Source organism: Lycorma delicatula, chromosome 1 (assembly GCF_047948215.1).
Source record: "Lycorma delicatula isolate Av1 chromosome 1, ASM4794821v1, whole genome shotgun sequence".
Classification (NCBI taxonomy): Eukaryota; Metazoa; Arthropoda; class Insecta; order Hemiptera; family Fulgoridae; genus Lycorma; species Lycorma delicatula.
Genome location: NC_134455.1, coordinates 343,276,994 through 343,295,449, shown reverse-complemented (window position 1 = coordinate 343,295,449; position 18,456 = coordinate 343,276,994). Strand labels below are relative to the sequence as shown.

The 18,456-nt window shown below is 28.9% G+C and overlaps 1 protein-coding gene across 4 annotated transcripts in view; it reads left to right on the top strand.

Moving 5' to 3' along the window:
- Positions 1-10,499, top strand: part of LOC142318385 (uncharacterized) — a 59,954-nt gene extending 49,455 nt beyond the window's left edge. For 3 of the 4 annotated variants that reach the window (XM_075354965.1, XM_075354967.1, XM_075354968.1), the window contains 2 exons: positions 6,465-6,675; positions 9,865-10,499. In XM_075354965.1, the coding sequence (XP_075211080.1) occupies positions 6,465-6,675; positions 9,865-10,076 (423 nt within the window). In that variant the 3' untranslated portion in view covers positions 10,077-10,499. The remainder of the gene's footprint in view (positions 1-6,464; positions 6,676-9,864) is intronic. The other variant, XR_012754900.1, reaches the window with a different exon arrangement.
- Positions 10,500-18,456: the final 7,957 nt, after the last annotated feature.

Genomic DNA, 18,456 nt, shown 5'->3' with positions numbered 1-18,456 from the left:
TACAGGTCAAATAAGTATTTAACTGATGCAACAATTCTCATTTTCTTAATCCTAGGAAGCATCCTATTATTTGCTGCATTCATTCATGCTACTGTGTATATAATTTCTTAACTCCAACAATCCAGTGCTTCCTTATTCTGCCTCTTCCATTCCATATGTAGGTCTTCTCTCTTTTTTTCTACTCTTGTCACATACCTTGCCCACTACAATGTCCTTCTGTATGCTATTGCAATAATTTCTTCATTACCTTTCATATATGTTTTTTGGCAATAATTTCTTCAATTTTTATTCCCCTTTTTATTATCATCCCTGTGTGCCTGCATAGAGATGCAGGCACACAGTACAAATTGCACAAAAGAAGAGTTTTTTCAATACTTTGTTCTCTTCTTTTCACGATACAATTACACAACCAGGATTTTAATTTGGAAAGGAGATTAAAGACCAGTCTGAGTTCAAAATACTCAGAGTTAAAATCTCCATTTTTTCACTCCACTCCCTCTTTACCATTCAGGTAACCCTGAAATTTAATAAAATTTTTAATCACATATTGGTAAATTTAATTTCAAATTAGACTTACATAATCACACACCAAACTTAATCTTATAGTAATACTTTTTTTAATTGTTTCAAAGCATTTTCATTTATCTTTGCAACCATTTTTAATGACTGAATTTGCATATTTACACACTGGTATCAACTGAAGTTACTGCTGCTAGGTTTTTTTAATTATTATTATTATTATTATTATTATTATTATTATTATTATTAATCTGACACATATTAAGAGTAATGACACATATTAAGCAAGTGTAATCTGAATTATATATGTTCATTTAGTATACTGTTCTTTTGTGTTCTTTTGTATATTTCATAATGTTCAAGTGTGCTAAGATATCTTTTGTATATGAGTAGAATATCAAAGCTGTCAACTTTAGTGGATTTGTGATTTGCATCTTTCAGGTGTAAGCAAGTGTTGACCATATGTTATTATAAAAGGCTTCTAAACATTCATTGTAGCTTTGAAACTGCAACTCATTTGACAGATGTAGAACATTGTGTGTCTCAGAACATTCAGTTTATATGTTCCAGAGACATTGTGTTATTTTGTTGATAGTAATCTGTATGTAACGATTTATTTTATTTTGTTTGTTATTCTGAAGGCTACATTGCATTCAGATTTTTTCAGTTTATCTGTTTTCTTGAGTCTCTATTAATCTATGCTAATGTAAAATATTTTTCTTCCGTATATCTTTGCTTTTATTTTTATTTATCTTGTGTAGGTGTATGTCAGTGGTGAATTTAAATGAAGTTCATGAAAAACTGATTCAAATTCCATTAATTTAATAAGATTTTCTCATAATAAAAAATAATATATAAAAAAGGTTTAATTATTAACATTATCAAGAGGTAATATTCTTTCTCTATTCAGATGATTGCAGCTTTTGTATACAATACTCAACTGAAATTAACCTTTACCATAAGCTCTTCTTCATAAGCTCTTCTGGTATGGAGATAAAATTTTATCACTAAATAAAAAAATTATTAAAAATGGATTAAACGTTATTTCTTGTTTTGTTGGTCTATTTTTCCTCTATAGATAGCAATGATACTATCATCTGATTTTAGTACCCAATTTTTAGTTTCTTTAAAATTTAACAAAATGAAATTCTCATCACATCATTGAAAAGACATGACAGTTTAATGAACAGTTTTTCATTTTAATTAATGTTAAAAATATAAGTAATTCTTAAGCATTTCTTCCCTTTTTTATTTTCGTTGTGCATAGGTTTATCAGTGTAGAAAAATTGTAGCCTTAGACACTTCATTCACAGATCATAATCATTTATTTTAAATTAAATTAAAACTAATGAGGATATTTCAATTATTACATTTTTTAATAAATTATTTTTATCATTTTATAATGTAAATTTTACAAAACGTTTAGAAAGTTGCTATGCAGTATGTTTAGAATTATGTGGTGCATTCTGTTCTTTTGGCATGGTATTAGGTTGGTTGCCCTGCTGGGTCATTGGTTATTGTTCAGTAATAAACCAAGACATCAGTTATTGAGTTCTGATTGAATGTGCTTATTTTCATTTCATGTTTTTTTGTTTATCAGAATCAATAGTTGCAATATGCGATAGCAATCGTATGCGATAGCAATCGTATGAGATAGTTGCAATCAATAGTAATGGTTTTTTTGGTAGAGGAACACATTTTTCTTGTTGAAAACGTCTTTCATGAAAGTTCAAAATCTTATCAAAAGATTTTAGACAACAGGCTTTGTTGAAGACATTGATCGAAGTGGGAGACTACATAAACTAAATGAACAGAAGCTACTTGATATTTTAGATGCTATGGTCGAAAATCCATCAAACTCAATGCGTAAATTAGCACAGCAGCAAGATATAGGAATTGATACCGCACAAAAAACTTTAAGAAAAGAATTGACAGTTTTGTCCAACAAAGGGTTGTGTGATCAAGAACTGAAACCTACAAATCATGTCAAAAGACTAAATTATTATCAATGGTTTGAACGTTTTATTGACCAAAATTCCATAAGGTATCCTCGACATTACGATTTTTACAGATGAAGTGTGGTTTCATCTGGGAAGGTATGTTAATTCATAAAATGCAAGACTGTATTACAATCTTTGTATGAAGCGAAAATTGGAGTTTGGGTCGGCGTGAGTAGAACGTTCTTTTTATAAAATACAGTTAAATAGTGATAATTATTGTGCTGTTTAAACTAAAAAAACTAGTCAACAGAAGTAAAACTCAATCATGGTTGTTCCCAACAAGATGGCACCACAGTGCACACAGCTAACAGGTTGACTTTTTTATGAAATCTCTTTGATGACCGAATCATTTAAAGGGGTTTGTGGCCTGCACGATTGCCTGATCTGACTCCTCCCGATTACTTTCTGTGGGGGGCAGTAAAATAGTGTATACCACTGTTGCTATACACTAAAATGCACCATGCACGATTGACAGACTAAAAACTGTAATAATGGTACATGTACAAGACATTTTAGTACATTAGCTGGTTAAAGTGTTTGAAAACAAAATGTGTGCAATATTGTATTGATGTTGGAAGAGGTCATTTTCAACATATTTTTTTTCCAGTTATTGTAATAACCTTTGATAAAATAATGAAATAAAAATACAAAGTAATAATTAAAAAAGTTTCACCATTACACTTCTATAATTCCAGTGCATAGCACTTTCCAAACACAAAAAATTTACTAAATATGGCCTTCAACCTGTTTTCAGATATCCAGTACCATAGTATTAATAATGGTCAGTCTTTATTTTACTCAAACAGCTCTTTATTATCTGATTTCATTACCCAATTTATGATTTTATTTATTAAAATAAGTTGGTATCAGTTATTTAGTGAATATGTAATCAATAAATAAGAACAGAAACAAGTGCAGTGGAGGGTTAATGGTTTATTTTAATTTAAATTGTATTATTTAAATAATAATAGAAATTATTATATGTGAATAGATTTTAAAATGCTGTTTAAAAACTTATTAATTTTTATGGCTCCATCAGGTAAATCTAGATTTGTTTGTCTTAGCTGAGTTCAAATATTATTAGTCATGCCTCTTAGATTTAGATCTTATTTCTCAGCAGTTAAATCAACTGCAAGGTCTGAAGGGGTTATTTTCATTGAAAGTAGTATGATTTGAGTGATTATTTGAACCAGGTACTGGTACAGAACAAACAGTTGCTGATGATTGAGAACATAATAAACTAAAACTTAATATTCTAAAATACATTTCATTTTTTTTTTAAATTCAAAGCTTCATGTGGATATTAATTAAAACTGAATTCTCCTTTAACTAGAATGATATTTAAAAAATCCATAACTGTAAAAAGACTTTCTAACATTAAGGATAAACCAATTAGCATTTCAAATTGTTTATTTAATACAGAGAGTTGATTTTAGTGACATTGACAGACTTAAAGTAGTTTATAACAAAATATAAATATTTTAGATAATGATTTTTTTAAAATAAAATATCGAATTATTCAAATTTACTGGTACTGAACTAAATGTATGAACTAACATTGTTAAAGAATCATTATTAGTAGTTAAACTACTAAAAGATTGGTAAAAGGGTGAGTTAATCAATCACTTATTCATAATTAATCATAATCAATTATTCATAATGTATTTGCATTTGTGTTTGTACTGATAACCCCAATATTTTCACACCAGATACTATGTGTTATTTCTGATTAACACTTCTGCATAAATTTGTAATTGACAAGTCAGTTTTATTTTTGTAGCAGTAATGTTAACCATGGTCACTTTGCTTTCCATTTATACCAAAGACAAGCATCATTCAGTAATACATTTTTTGTGGTCTGAAAGTGTACCAGGGGCCAAAATTTATTGAAAACTTTTAGCACAATATGAAACAGTGTATTACCATAATGAAGTGTCTATGAATGGATTGAAAATTTTAAAATTGTTGTACACATGTCATGATTCTGAAAGATAAATGGGTGACTATGGGAAAAGGGCAAATGGTCTACAAATTAGTCATGGTTCTGTCTATGAAACTATCCACAGCAGACTTAACTTTCATAAAGTTTCTGCAAGATGGGTTCCTAAACAACTCGCATCAGTACACTTGCATAAATAAGTGTACTTTTACATTGTCAACAAAATTTGGCCTGCTAAAATAATAAAGGAGATACTTCTTAGCCAGAACCATCACTTATGATGAAACATGGATCTACAATTTCAAGCCAGGGAGTAGATGGCAGAGTATAGAATAGGAAAACTCACAATCCATCCAGGAAAATTTCAAAAGTTAATGATCAGCAAGAAAATCTATGTTATCATATTATCAGTTTTTTTGGTACTTCCAGTACTGGAACATTGTCTGGAAGCTCACCAATAAACAATGGACATTAGAGTGAAAATTATTGAGAAGTTGAAGTGCAATTCTAAACAAACACTAAGAAAAAACTCTTAAAAGGCATTATTTTCTTGTAATGCACACTGCTGCCCACACAGTCGAAACCTTTCAGAAAATTGAGTTTGAGGCATGATTTACCCTTTGTTTAGTCCTTATCTTAATCCTATCAAGGAAAATTTGAAAAGCCAGTGATTCATCTCTGACCAACAACTGAAGGAAGTGGAGAATGCGTTACTTGTCCCTCAACCAAGAACAGTTTTTTTAAGGACATGAAAAAGTTTGTGTAATGATGGGAAATGCATGTTGGAAAGCAAGGTAGATATAGATAGATATTTTAATATCTGGGTAGATAAAGATTAATTTTTGAAAAATGATATTATAAATTTTTCATTTTTGTTGAAAAAAAAGTTTATAGCCGCATTGCAGATTTACCATTGTGTAAATACCAGTTATAATTATTTAAAATTGAAATTTTCAATAATTCTTTATTTTGCATAAAAATATTAATAATAAATAACAAGCTTTACCAACAAAATATAATAAAAAACATGAGTACTTTAAGCCCTCTTCATCCATCACCAGTATAATATATATTATATCTACACTATTATATAAAAAGGAAGAGGGTTTTTTTGTTCCGGATAAATAAAAAAACTACCTGATCTATCGCTACTAAATTTTTACCCATATTTCTTGGCATAACTGAAAAGGTTTTTAGATATATTTCATCTCGAAAGAAAATATATATATATTGATTTTTCTAAAGTCAATACTTATAAGATCCATATTCCTCTGTACATTCTAATATTCTGTATATTCTAATTTTTATAATCAAAAACCAACTTGAACAACCCAAGTACAGAACTACAAAGTAAATGAAATGATACTTATCTTATTTTTTATTCCACAAAAACACTTTTGCGGGATCCCACATCATCAGTTGTATATAAAAGATATATTTATACAAAATTACATATCAAACAACTTTTTTTTTTTAAATTAAAATTAAAAGATTAAAATTACAATCATATATACAAAAACATATGAAGTCAATTAAATATTATTGCACATATATATAAATATGAAGTCATAATTAAATTTTTTTAAATTAAAATTAAATTTAAAATAAAATAAAAAGAAAATCTATACTATGTAACCTGGCTAGCCAAAGTTACATTACTAGTGGATTTTAATTAAATTATTTATATATATATGATTTTATCTATTTTTATCTTGCTCTTATAAAAGCAGCAACAGATGGCAGCACGTTTTTAGATATTAATATCTATTGTTATTTTTACATTTCTATTTATATTAATGCTGGAATGCTAGATGATTTGTAATGCTGAAAGATAATACCATCTTTATTTTTTCTTTGAGTAAATGGTTTTTGAGCTATCCATTATCTTACACCACTTCACTTTTCACATAGCTTATTCCATTTTATTCATATTAACAGATAACAAAAATATGAAATTATAATTTTTAACTACTACCTAATAATTATTTCATATTTTTATTAAATAGCTACTGAATTGGAATGAATCTGAAGGAAGCTATTATAGATACTATGTAGATGACATGGGACCTTTACAAAATGCCGTGTACATAAGCAAACTAGTTTTTCCTGTTACAACCTTATTTGACACTGGTTTTTATGCTTGTGTAGTGATGAATGATCTGGGAATTGTACACCGTGAAGTCTTTCTTAATGTCCTACCAGTCTCTCTCACAAGAGGTAAATATAACAAGCATGGTTTTAATTTTTTTTAAATTAATCCAAAAAATTTAATTAATTTTAATAAAAATAACACTATTTCCTCTATTAATAACAAATATATGTCCTCTACTTGGTAGAAGTATGTGTTCAGCAGCTATTTATTGAACATCTCTTGTGTTTTGGTAGGCTTGGCATACCGGTGTGCAAGAATTTGTATTAGTGAAGAGAGAGATGAGAAACTTCTTCACTCCTCACCTTCTTTGTAATCCTAGCATAGAATGCTTGTTAACTTGAAATGGCTATGCCAGTTCAGGAGTGACTTGTATCATATCAGGTCACCTACAACATTGTTTAATAAACTAAATCTGCAACATTGCTTAAATAATGCTTCCTTAAGTAATGCTTTTATTAGGGTTTATTGTTAATAAACTGGTTATATATCTTCCATAAGGTCTGGCTGAATGGTTTATAGTTCAATTAAATATTTTCATATGTCCCAAAATTATGGGGATAGTTACGGTTATCCTTAAATGAACTTGAGACCTCTTTAGTCTCTACTTAGTATCTAGAAGAAAAGCAATTTCTGGTAGCAGATATTTTTTAAACTGGTTTGAGGAAAATTTTTGATTAGGAATTAGTGGCACCATCCTGAAAATACCTGAATGAATTTAGAATTTTTGAATTTATGAATTCCTTCCAAGGAATTGCGAGTGAAATGAATAACTCCCTACATGAAGCCTTATTCATCTATAGTATGAGTTTTATTCAGATACTGACAGATTTCTGTAAGATCCACTAGCATTTCTGTTAGTTATTGACTTAAGCCAGTATCACTTGAATGAGATAAAACCAAGATCTACCACTCATACCATTATTAGAGAAGAAAATTTTGACAGCAGTTTAAGAGGTTACAGGAGTATCATGTACACAGCAAAAGATTTATCCTAAAGGCATCAGAATAATGCTGATCACTGTGACAAGTGGTAGTGTCTCAGCCTTTCATGCAGAGATCCCAATTCAAATCCTGGTTAGACAAGGCATTCTTCATAATCTACAAATTTCCATTTAATATTCCCATGCACAAGCTTGAAGTTTTTATGGTGAATTAATCATTAAAAAAAAAACTGCCAACATATAGAATATATGATATATTGAATACTCATATGCAATATATGAGCTGCTGTACTTCACCTTCAGTGTGTCAAACATACTACTGATAATTTTAAACAGTAATTTTTCTTTGACGTAACATTTTTAAATTTTTTAGTCTTCACTTAAAATCAGCGGTCATAGTTGAAACAAATGAATCAAATACAGTGTCTCATGTTGAAATGATTTTCTGAAACTTAAACATTTAAAATAAATAATAAACAATAAGAAGGTAATAATAATTAGTTTCACTTTTTACATTAAAGGAGATGAAATCTATAGATAAATTATCTATGCTGACCAAATTATTTTTATTACTTTTTGACTCTGGAAATTGACTCTGAAATGATTTACACCATAACTAATTGTTTGAATTATTATTTTATAGTTTTTAATGAAAATGTGTAAGCTTTTGGCATATAATAGACAATTTCATTAAAAAAAGAGTTTCTTTTGATATTAATGTTTTAATAATTAGCATCAACACCATTCTGAATTTTGATAATACAAAAAAAACTTTTTATGGAATGTGTGTATGAAAAAAATTTATTAAAATAAGTAAGAAATATAATTTTTTTTAAATAAAAGGAAAACAAACTAAAAGACAAGCTACTTTATATTAACTATTATATATTATATAAATATTAACTTTTCTTCTAATCCAAGAAATATACTGCTAAAATATTTGATGATCTATTTTGTAATTAGTTGGATGACGGGTTGGTTATTATTTATGAATCAATAATTTTTCAATGCTGGGTCTAATTAAAGTAGATTTTGTACAGTTTGTGTGTCTGTTTTAACCAGAAGATAAGCTAATATAACTTTGATACTAGCATATCAAAGTTATGTTAGTCTTGTTTTTTATGATTACCTATCAAGCTTAAATGAACTTATGAGACTCTAGATCCTCATCCAATTCACATTACTATTCATGTAAAGATTTCCTTTTTAATATAACCACTAGAAAAAATAATAATACAATGAATATGTTAAGAAATGCTAAAAAATTATTCATATTACTGGCACCTATAAGCACTAAAAGACCTTAACATAATGAAATGTAAATTTTATATAATAAAATGTTAAATGCTCTTAATATTCTTCAAAGTTATAGATTTTGTAAGTATCTCCTTGAAAAATTGAGAAGTGACTATTATAAATAATGATTATTATTAAATATGAAGAGCTTAGAATTAGTAGAAAGTAATGAATTTTAATGTAAATTCAATATATGGTAGTTCCTAGAAATTGTTTATTAACCTGGATACAGTTATGTTGTGTGAAAAATAATAATATATTAATTATTGAAGTGAAGTTGAAATTTTTTTAATATTTATTCCATACTTAACAAAATTTTATATTTAGAAATTGTGATTTCTTTTGGTTAATTATTTTGTATAAGAATCTACAGAAATCTTTTTAAGGAAGGAAACAAAATTTCAAATTTCAGTTGAGTTTAGAAACAATATTAATCAAATGCTGTTAAACTGACTTGCACACAATTGGGTATTAAGTAAACAACTTTAACTGAGTAATGTAATCTATACTAAGAACTACATTAGACAGACTGGGGCCACACTCACCTAAAGGTACAAGGAACACCTACAGGAAATACACACTACAGAGTCATCTTTTGTAAAATCATATGGTAGAAAGAGGAAATATGTAGAAAAACATTAACCCCAACACACAAATTTGCAAATACATTTCAATTTAAATTTGACAAAAAAGAGATACTGAATAAGAAAACATAACATAGACTGAATATATGATATGATACAAACTTTAAGGATTTTCTAACCTCTTTAAGACAGGGTCCAGTAATACCCACCAGGTTTCCATTGAAGACGATGCTGATAATTAACTTCAAAAGACCTTTACAATTAAGAGTTCTATTAATCTGTAAACGGGTCTTTAATATTTAGTAATTTTAAAGTTTTACTAATGGTTATTTTTACATATGAAATACTTCTGCATTTGTGTTATTTTTTATAGCATTTGAGTTTTTATATTTATGTAGTGTTAAATTAAGATAATATAAATGATTGATTTCAGAGGATCATACTTCAAGAATGTCTATGATTATTTTAATTCTTGTTCCTGTAATACTTATTTTGCTATCTTTACTAATATACTGTCATAAGTGGAAGAATTACACTGATAGACATCAACAGACAAATCAGCAGTTTGCCAGACCAAAACTATACATTGAGCAATACAATAACCATTTATTTCATCCAGTATTGTCATACAAAGGGAAAAGTTAATTTTAAATCTGCTTTGTGATTAATTTATTTTAAGAGCAATCAACAACAGACTCTTCATGGCAAAAATATTTCTGGCAATATTATTGTTTTTGTATAATAATATATTATCATATTAATACAGTGTTTTGTATTATTTAATTTGTGTATTATTATTGTTATATTCAACAATAATAAAAATACTCTGATTGCACTGGGAATCTGCATCTCAGAGGAACAATTCTTATTCCAATCTTAACCTTAAAACAAGAATATTTTCAGTTAAGAGACTAAGATATTTTTATTGAAGTTTATTTTGTAAGTAATGATAATATTATTTTTATGTTTATGTTATTCTAACAGTTCAAAAATAGAATAAAGAAACCTTTTGTGATTTAATTAACTAGTCAATTTTGTTTATAATACAGATTATTTTAAAAATAAATAAGTTTTGATAATGATACATAGTAAGTTTTGATTTTATTAAAAAACCATTCATCATATAACAAGCAGTTACATATTACATACTAACATGTATGATAGTTATCCTGTGATACTAGAGAGATCAATTTGGAATCCAATTAAACGTAATTGAATTACCCAATTACTGGTAATGAATAATTCATATAGCAGAGTTTTTTGACTATTGGTGAGTGTATGTACAAGTAATATCACTATTTCAGAAATTACTGGTTTGAAAATTGATAAGACCTACTGCTATAATGTAGCAGGGCTTAGGGGCCTGTTTTAAAGAAGTATTAATTTGGAATAAATTAAGGCCAAATAATATAAAAAATTCTTTCTCTGCAAAGATTAAAGAAAAATTCATGAGGAAGGATAAATAGAGTAAATAAATAAATGATTTTTTATTCTGATAATGATAACTGGAGAAGCCATGGGGTTTTTGTTTTTTTTTTTTTAATACATCGACACAGTAATTCTTTGACAGTAAATTCTATAATTGTCAATTAAGTTAGAGTATAATATTAATATAACTAGTCGAGTTAAATTAAAAAAATGGTTGCCCAAGAAAAATTCTACAAAATCTTGTGGATTTTGATGAAACATTTGATAATTTGCTATAAAAGACTTTTTTTTTTTCATGGGCACAAAACGAAGTGTCGTAATTAGCACCCAAACACAATATTTATATAATAAAAAATTAAATTTAAAAGTTTAATCTAAAAGTTAAGTAAAAGTAGTACATAACACAGTATATAGGGAATATGCATATGTCGTATGCTAAAAGAAAAATAAAACCACAATTAAATACAATAATAAATACAATTAACATTTACATTAATTAAATACAATAATTAATATAACCGTTGCATTAAAACCTTCTTAAGATTTTCAGTTTTTTAAAACCCTCAAAAAATCATGTTTTATACCATAAACTAAAATGAGAAATTATCTTCAAGACTCCCAAAAAATTTGGGAGTTAATAAAATTACCTTTAATACTCTCAACTAATGAAGGTTCTTGGGTTTATTAAATATCTGTTGGAGATTATAATGTGTGAATAATTCTCAGAATATTAAAATAAAAAATGGTGGATTAAATAAGGCAAATCTAAAGTCAGAAATAGAGAAAAGAAAAATTCATTACAAATTAAGTGTTAGTTCTAAATATGAGTATTCTGCATTTATAAATTTTTGAGGACTGAATCTAGTCATAATATACAAATTTCAAAATTCAGAATGACAGATTCTATATGGCCAATGTAAATCTTTAAATCATGAAAAATTCATTAAAATTTAAACATAAATATTTTGTTTTTAAGTCTCTGAGATGACTGAACTCAGATATGTTATAAGTTATTTCCTGGGTGCCACAAGGTGTCATTATCAGCACCCAGATAAAAAATTACTTTAATAAATAATTAACAATTAAAATATATTTTATTAATTAATAAAATATAACTTTTATTTTATTAATTAATTTTATTGCTTATAAAGCTTCCATGTATAAATAAATCTTATTCTTCTCAATTTCTCAACTTCTAATTCTTCACAACCTGTATCTCCTACTATTTCAGAAAGTAAACAATTTAAGTAGATCAGATTTTTATAAATGGTATATACTGTACTATACAATACAGGTATACCTCCAGACAACTGCATTTCCATTCTCACAGCTACCAAACACCATTTTTAACAAATTTCATGTGCTTGATGATATTTGTTTGTAAACAATGATAAATATAATTAACTTATTACCATTCCCTTACATTTTATGATAAACTGTTGATGTTAATCCAAAGTTAAATTTGGAAATATGTTTTTTTTATAATTCCAAAAGCAACATCACTTTTAAAATGCAATGAAGTTAATTATTTTTGCCAAACATTTCATTAAAAAAAATTGTATTTAAACAGGTCTAATTGTTTTCTATTTTTATTTCCACCACACAAGGGTGAAATGCATTGTATTTCTGTAAATCTGCCTCATAAATTAAACATCTGTTTAATGCACCCATTTAATTATTTGTGGTGCTTCTAATGTATCTATTTATTTATTTCAGCTTTTCAGCTGCATTTTATAAATTTTCTTTAATTTCTAATACTCTTGTAAATCTAACTTTACTTTTATTTTTATTTTAATATGTTGTTTTATCCCATGATAGTATAAAAATATGGAAATTGATTGATATTTCATAGTTAAAAATTAATAGATTTATTTTTAAAGAAGAGATCCTAAACTATATCCTACATCTATTTATAAATTATCAATATTTATTGTAGTAAAATATTGCTTAACTTCCCACTTTAAAATTCAATTTTTTTTCTCTACAACGTATATGCGATCTTTGCAGCAGAATGGTAGTGTTTTTGCCTTTCATCCGGAAGATTCTGGGTTTGAATTCCGGTGAGACTTAGCATTTCTACCCGCAATATAAACTAATTTCTTATCCAAAAAAAGGAGTATGTTACTGTAAATTGAGCGTAGGCCCGTAATTATCAGAGAGAGAGGGAGAATAAATCTAAAAAAAATAGTAGATTATGATAGACAAAATTATAGAAGTGATAGACAAAAAATTCCTATCTAACATTCGGAGAATACAATATTTAAGCTTCAAATTCCTCACCAATAATAAAATTCGTTACTGCTTTTATAAATAATGGTTATTTTAATTTTACTTATTCTCTCTAACTTTACTCTCTTTCAAAACAAAGTTTTTTTACAAAATTATGATGTTTTTCAAATAATAAATTTTTGCAATGTTTTTTTATAGCAGAATCTATGGCTTGAGTTCCAATTTTCAAAGAAACCTCATTTTTCTTTTTTTTCGAAAGAAGAAGCATGTCGATAAAAGAGTAAAAAATCATATTGAGCAATTTCATATGTCATTTATAATTCTGGAAAGTATTTACACGTAAACAAAAATATGTATGCATTGTGTAAAATTTGCTCAGTGTTTGGTTTTTTGATTTGATTCAGCCCTCAACGTTTTGTTGAGCACGCTCGCGTGTGGAGTGCCAATCCACGTTGCAGGTGTAAATCTGTTATGTTGACGAACATAATGGATCAACACGCTTTGTCAGATTGCAATTATGCTGACAAACTTTATTTAAAAATACAATCGTTTTATGAATCATTTCCATGAGAGATTTCATTCTCTTTCGTTTGGCTTGAAATTACTGGTAAAAAAATTTAAACCTTATTCTGTTAATAAACGATTTAGCAAGCCATTTCAGAAGGTAAACTTTTTGTATTGTGATTTCTGCCACTCTATATTAAACACTTTTTAATGTAATCATAAATAAAGCCGACCAAAAAATTAGATCAATAAGCCAAAAAAAAACTTTTTTCAGATTGTAAGACTTTTTTGAGAGCTTTTCTTTGGGTTAGTTAAAAAATTGCAGCTGATGTGTTTTTTTTTTACGTAGAAAAAAGTTATCTGACTTCATTAAATATATCCTATCAGATGTGAAACAATTTACCAAAATAATTTTATGAAAATTAAATTTTTTTATATCATCCTCTCGATTTGGTCGCATTTAAATAAATATTTATAGAAAGAAAAACTAGAGCTACAAAATATGAGAAAAATATTAATTTAAATTAGAATCTCTCTTAATAATAAGTTGATTTTTAAAGAACTTTCAAAAACACAGATAAATTTGAGTTTTTGTCTGATAAATGTATTTTTCATAAAGCATCTTTTTTTGCTTCATATCGCCATGTAAGCTTGAAGTATGTGCGTGGGATATGAAAGTAGAATTTTCTAGCGTATGAAAAATGCCATACCTGACCGGGATTTGAACCCGAGACTTCCGGATGAAAGGCCGAGACGCTACCATTCGCGTCCCGGAGGCCGACTAATTTAAAGCTATATAAATTGTAAATTATAAATTTAAAACTATCTTTTAAAAGCATAATTTTCAATCATTGTTCACAAGATAAGCTCCTTTATCAATGAAGAGTGAATTGTGTAGGATAGAACCACTGACAATAGGTAGTAAAACGCACCCACCGGATTGATCTAGTGGTGAACGCGTCTTCGCAAATCAGCTGATTTTGAAGTCGAGAGTCCAACGTTCAAATCCTAGCAAAGGTAGTTACTTTTATACGGATGTGAATATTAGATCGTGGATCCCGGTGTTCTTTGGTGGCTGGGTTACAATTAACCACACATCTCAGAAAGGTCGATCTGAGACTGTACAAGACTATACTTTACTTACACGCATACATATCATCCTCATTCATCCTCTGAAGTAATACTTGACGGTGATTCCCGGAAGCTAAACAGAAAAGTAGTAAAGCGCAACTAGAGTTACCAAGTAATCTTTAGTGCAGAACAATCTGCTATAATTAGTTCATTAAACTAACAGTTGTTTGGAGCATTAATAGTTTTATTAATTAAAATTTTAATTTATTCAACTGTGAAATGTGAACATTACGGAATTAGTCTTCTTTTGTTTTTAAATGAAACTGCACTCGACTTAATCTTCAACGAAAGCGATCTAAGCCAGATTTAAAAGCTACTACCTTTGCTAGATAGACTTTAATTTATAAAGTTTCGAAGTTGAATTTATCAACAACAGTTCATAGTTTTTCGTTAAAATTTTAATTTTCACTTTTTGTAACATACCAGTTTATATTTGTCTATATATTTTTAGAACCTGCAAACAATTTTCACAAAATTATTAAAATGTATATTTTCTTCATATTTCTTAAAAATGCTAAATATTTAGGTTAAACTTTTAAAACATTATTCATATATAAAGTAAATTTTATTCTCATAATAAAATTTCATTAAGCTTTACTCCACATAAATTTTCACACATATTTAGACATAATATCACGCATATTTTAGTTATTCCGTGAAGATTTATCTGAAGATTTTACTAGGAGTACTTAACCTTACAGATTCTATTTAATGATAATTTTTTATGAAATGTTTGAAATCATGAAATTTTTCGCTAATCGTGTCTCGAAAATAAGGCTTCTTTTCCGGACTACGTTTATTTGAATCTTTTTCTTTATTTTCTTTGGAAGAAATTATCCTATAGACACTATCGCTATGTACGAGGTGCTACCCAAAAGTTCGGGGAATTTTACCGTAAAAATAAGATAACTTATAATTTCTCCTTCAAAGTAATCCCCTTGGGCATTGATACAGTGATCCCAGCGTTTTTCCCATGATTCCATGCATTCCTGGAAGTCTGCAGGTGTAAGTGTAATCGAAGCACGTTCTGCATTTCTGCCTGAATTTCTTCAATTGGGTTAAAACGACGGCCTTTCAATTGAAATTTTATTTTCGGAAAGAGAAAAAAGGCGCACGGGGCAAGGTCAGGCGAATAGGGTGAGTGGGGAATCACTACCATCTTTTTGGAAGCCAAGAAATTCCAAACGGCTAGCAATGTGTGCGCGGGCGCGTTGTCATGGTGCAGAACCCAGCTGTTGTTACCCCATAGATCTGAACGTTTGCGCCTAATACTTTCACGTAACCGCTTCAAAACTTCACAATAGAACATCCCATTGACAGTTTGACCAAGAGGAACAAATTCCTTACGGATAATGCCTTTGATGACGAAAAAACAATCATCATGGACTTCACGTTGCTGCGAACTTGGCGTGATTTTTTTGGCCGCGTTGAACTTGGCGACTTCCACTGCGACGACTGCTGCTTAGTTTCAGGGTTATACCGTACACCCATGTCTCATCACCGGTTATGATGTTGGAGATGAAGTTAGGGTCATCTCTTGCTGAATTTTTCAATTCAGTACAGACAGGTACGCGATTTTCTTTCTGGTCGCTGTTCAACAGTCTCGGTACGAATTTTACAGCAATGTGTCTCATGTTCAAATTGTCCGACAAGATGCGTTGCACGGACCCATATGACATTGGTACGATTGCACAAACATCATGGATTGTTTGTGTACAATCTGCAACAATAGCTTCTTGCACTTTCGCGATGATTTCCGGTGTTGCGCTTGTTGATGGTCTCCTGAACGCTGTTCGTCATCGACTGTCGTTCGTCCATCTTAGAATCGTTTGTACCACAAAAAAGTTTTACTTTTACTCATAGCATTGTCACGAAATGCTTCCACATGCATGCAATGGGTTTCTGAACCAGTTTTTTAAGCATGAAGCAAAATTTGATGCAGGTTCTTTGCTCTTTAAAATCTGGCATTTAGAACTTCGCCGAAGCAGTAAAACAAAACGGTACACAACCGCACGAAAGTCAATGATGCAGCCGCCCACCGCTGTTGGAACACTGATTCACAAAAATACTGTTAGACCTAGCGGCAGCAGGTCATACCAGCATTGGTTCGCGCGTGAAATTCAAATTCCCCGAACTTTTGGGTGGCACCTCGTATATATATATTTTTTTCAAGTGGTATTGTGTTACCCAGTAAAAAATGGCAGAAGCACGCTGAGATCTGTGCACCAAAATTATTTAAAATTATACGCCCTTTAGTTGTTATTTTATAGCGTTTTAAAAAAAAATAATAAACGCGAAAATTGTAAAAACAACCGTTAAGACCAAGAACGAGACCACATTTTTGACTACAGTCATATTTTTAAAACACTGCATTACTTATCATTTCTTTTAATAACTAAATTTTCCAGTTATAATGGGTTTATTACGATCTCATCAGAATTTCTTAAATTGCAACATAAAAATTCCGAAAATAGTTAAAATTCCTTGTATGAGATAAGATAATAAAAAAAAAATTGTCACATGATCCATTCTATATTTTATCCTTAAAATGATATATTTTATCCTTATAGGATACTAACAGGCACTTAAACATAATTTTCACGTGAAATTGAGCGAATCTTATCCAGTATAAGGAGTATAAGAAATTTCAACTATTCAAAGAATAATCCTTTATTCTTTCTTCCAGTTTTTTATCGACATGGTATCGGAAAAACTGCTTTTTAGTATTTTTGTTTAACAATTTAACGTTGCATTAAATCAGATGATTTATTTCAATAGTGCATAAAATTTCAAAAATGTATTTGTTGTCAACAAATAAAACAATGATTAGGTGGATCTTCAGCAAAAGGATTGAAAATAAACATGAACGAATATCAACGTCCGATAATGAAACAAATTACCGACCGCTGATACGGTCCGTAATTGTTATTATATAATGACAATAACCGTTATTATATAACGAACAAATCAGCCTGGACATATTCTCCAACAAGAATATATCTAAGAGAAAACAAGAATGTAACGCTGAAATTAACTTCACAGATCAGTGCTTCAAAAAAAATAAACATTTGATCGTATTTGATTAATTCGAAGAGATATACTCGTACTTTATTCAAATCATTAAAATTATAGTTTTATAGTCATTCACAATCGAAAGCCCATTATTCATTACAAACTTAAAATAATTAATTTTAATAATTTTTAGGTTTTTAATTTCAGGCTACAATCAAGAAGGTAGTGTACGTGAATTATATTCTACAATGTCATTCTGAACCTCTTTCAAAGTCGCATTTTATAAGAGATGTATGTAATGAATTCAATGAAATTTATGCGTCTAATTTTTTATAGTTTTAAGTTTACCCTATCGAATTCTTTGTTATCAGATATTAGCGAGATTATGTATATATATATAATTCTAATCAGGTAATTAACTTTACCAGCCCAAGCCGGTAAGCTTCACTGATATAAAACGTATAGAGTATTATTTTTACATAGGAAGTACGAATGAACACCACGAAAGAGCTTGTGTAGGGAGAGGTTGAACTACTCCCTTACTAACTACAGGTTGATAGTATTTGGAAGGGGGTAGGGGAGTTACTGGATTCAGAAAACTGTCCGAAGTTATGATTGGTCATTGAAAATGTGAAGCGTCTCAGTCAGGGTTGCTAGTTCATTCGTAGTGTTTCGTGAGGATACATTATTGGTACATATAGACGATTAGAGGAGGGAAAAT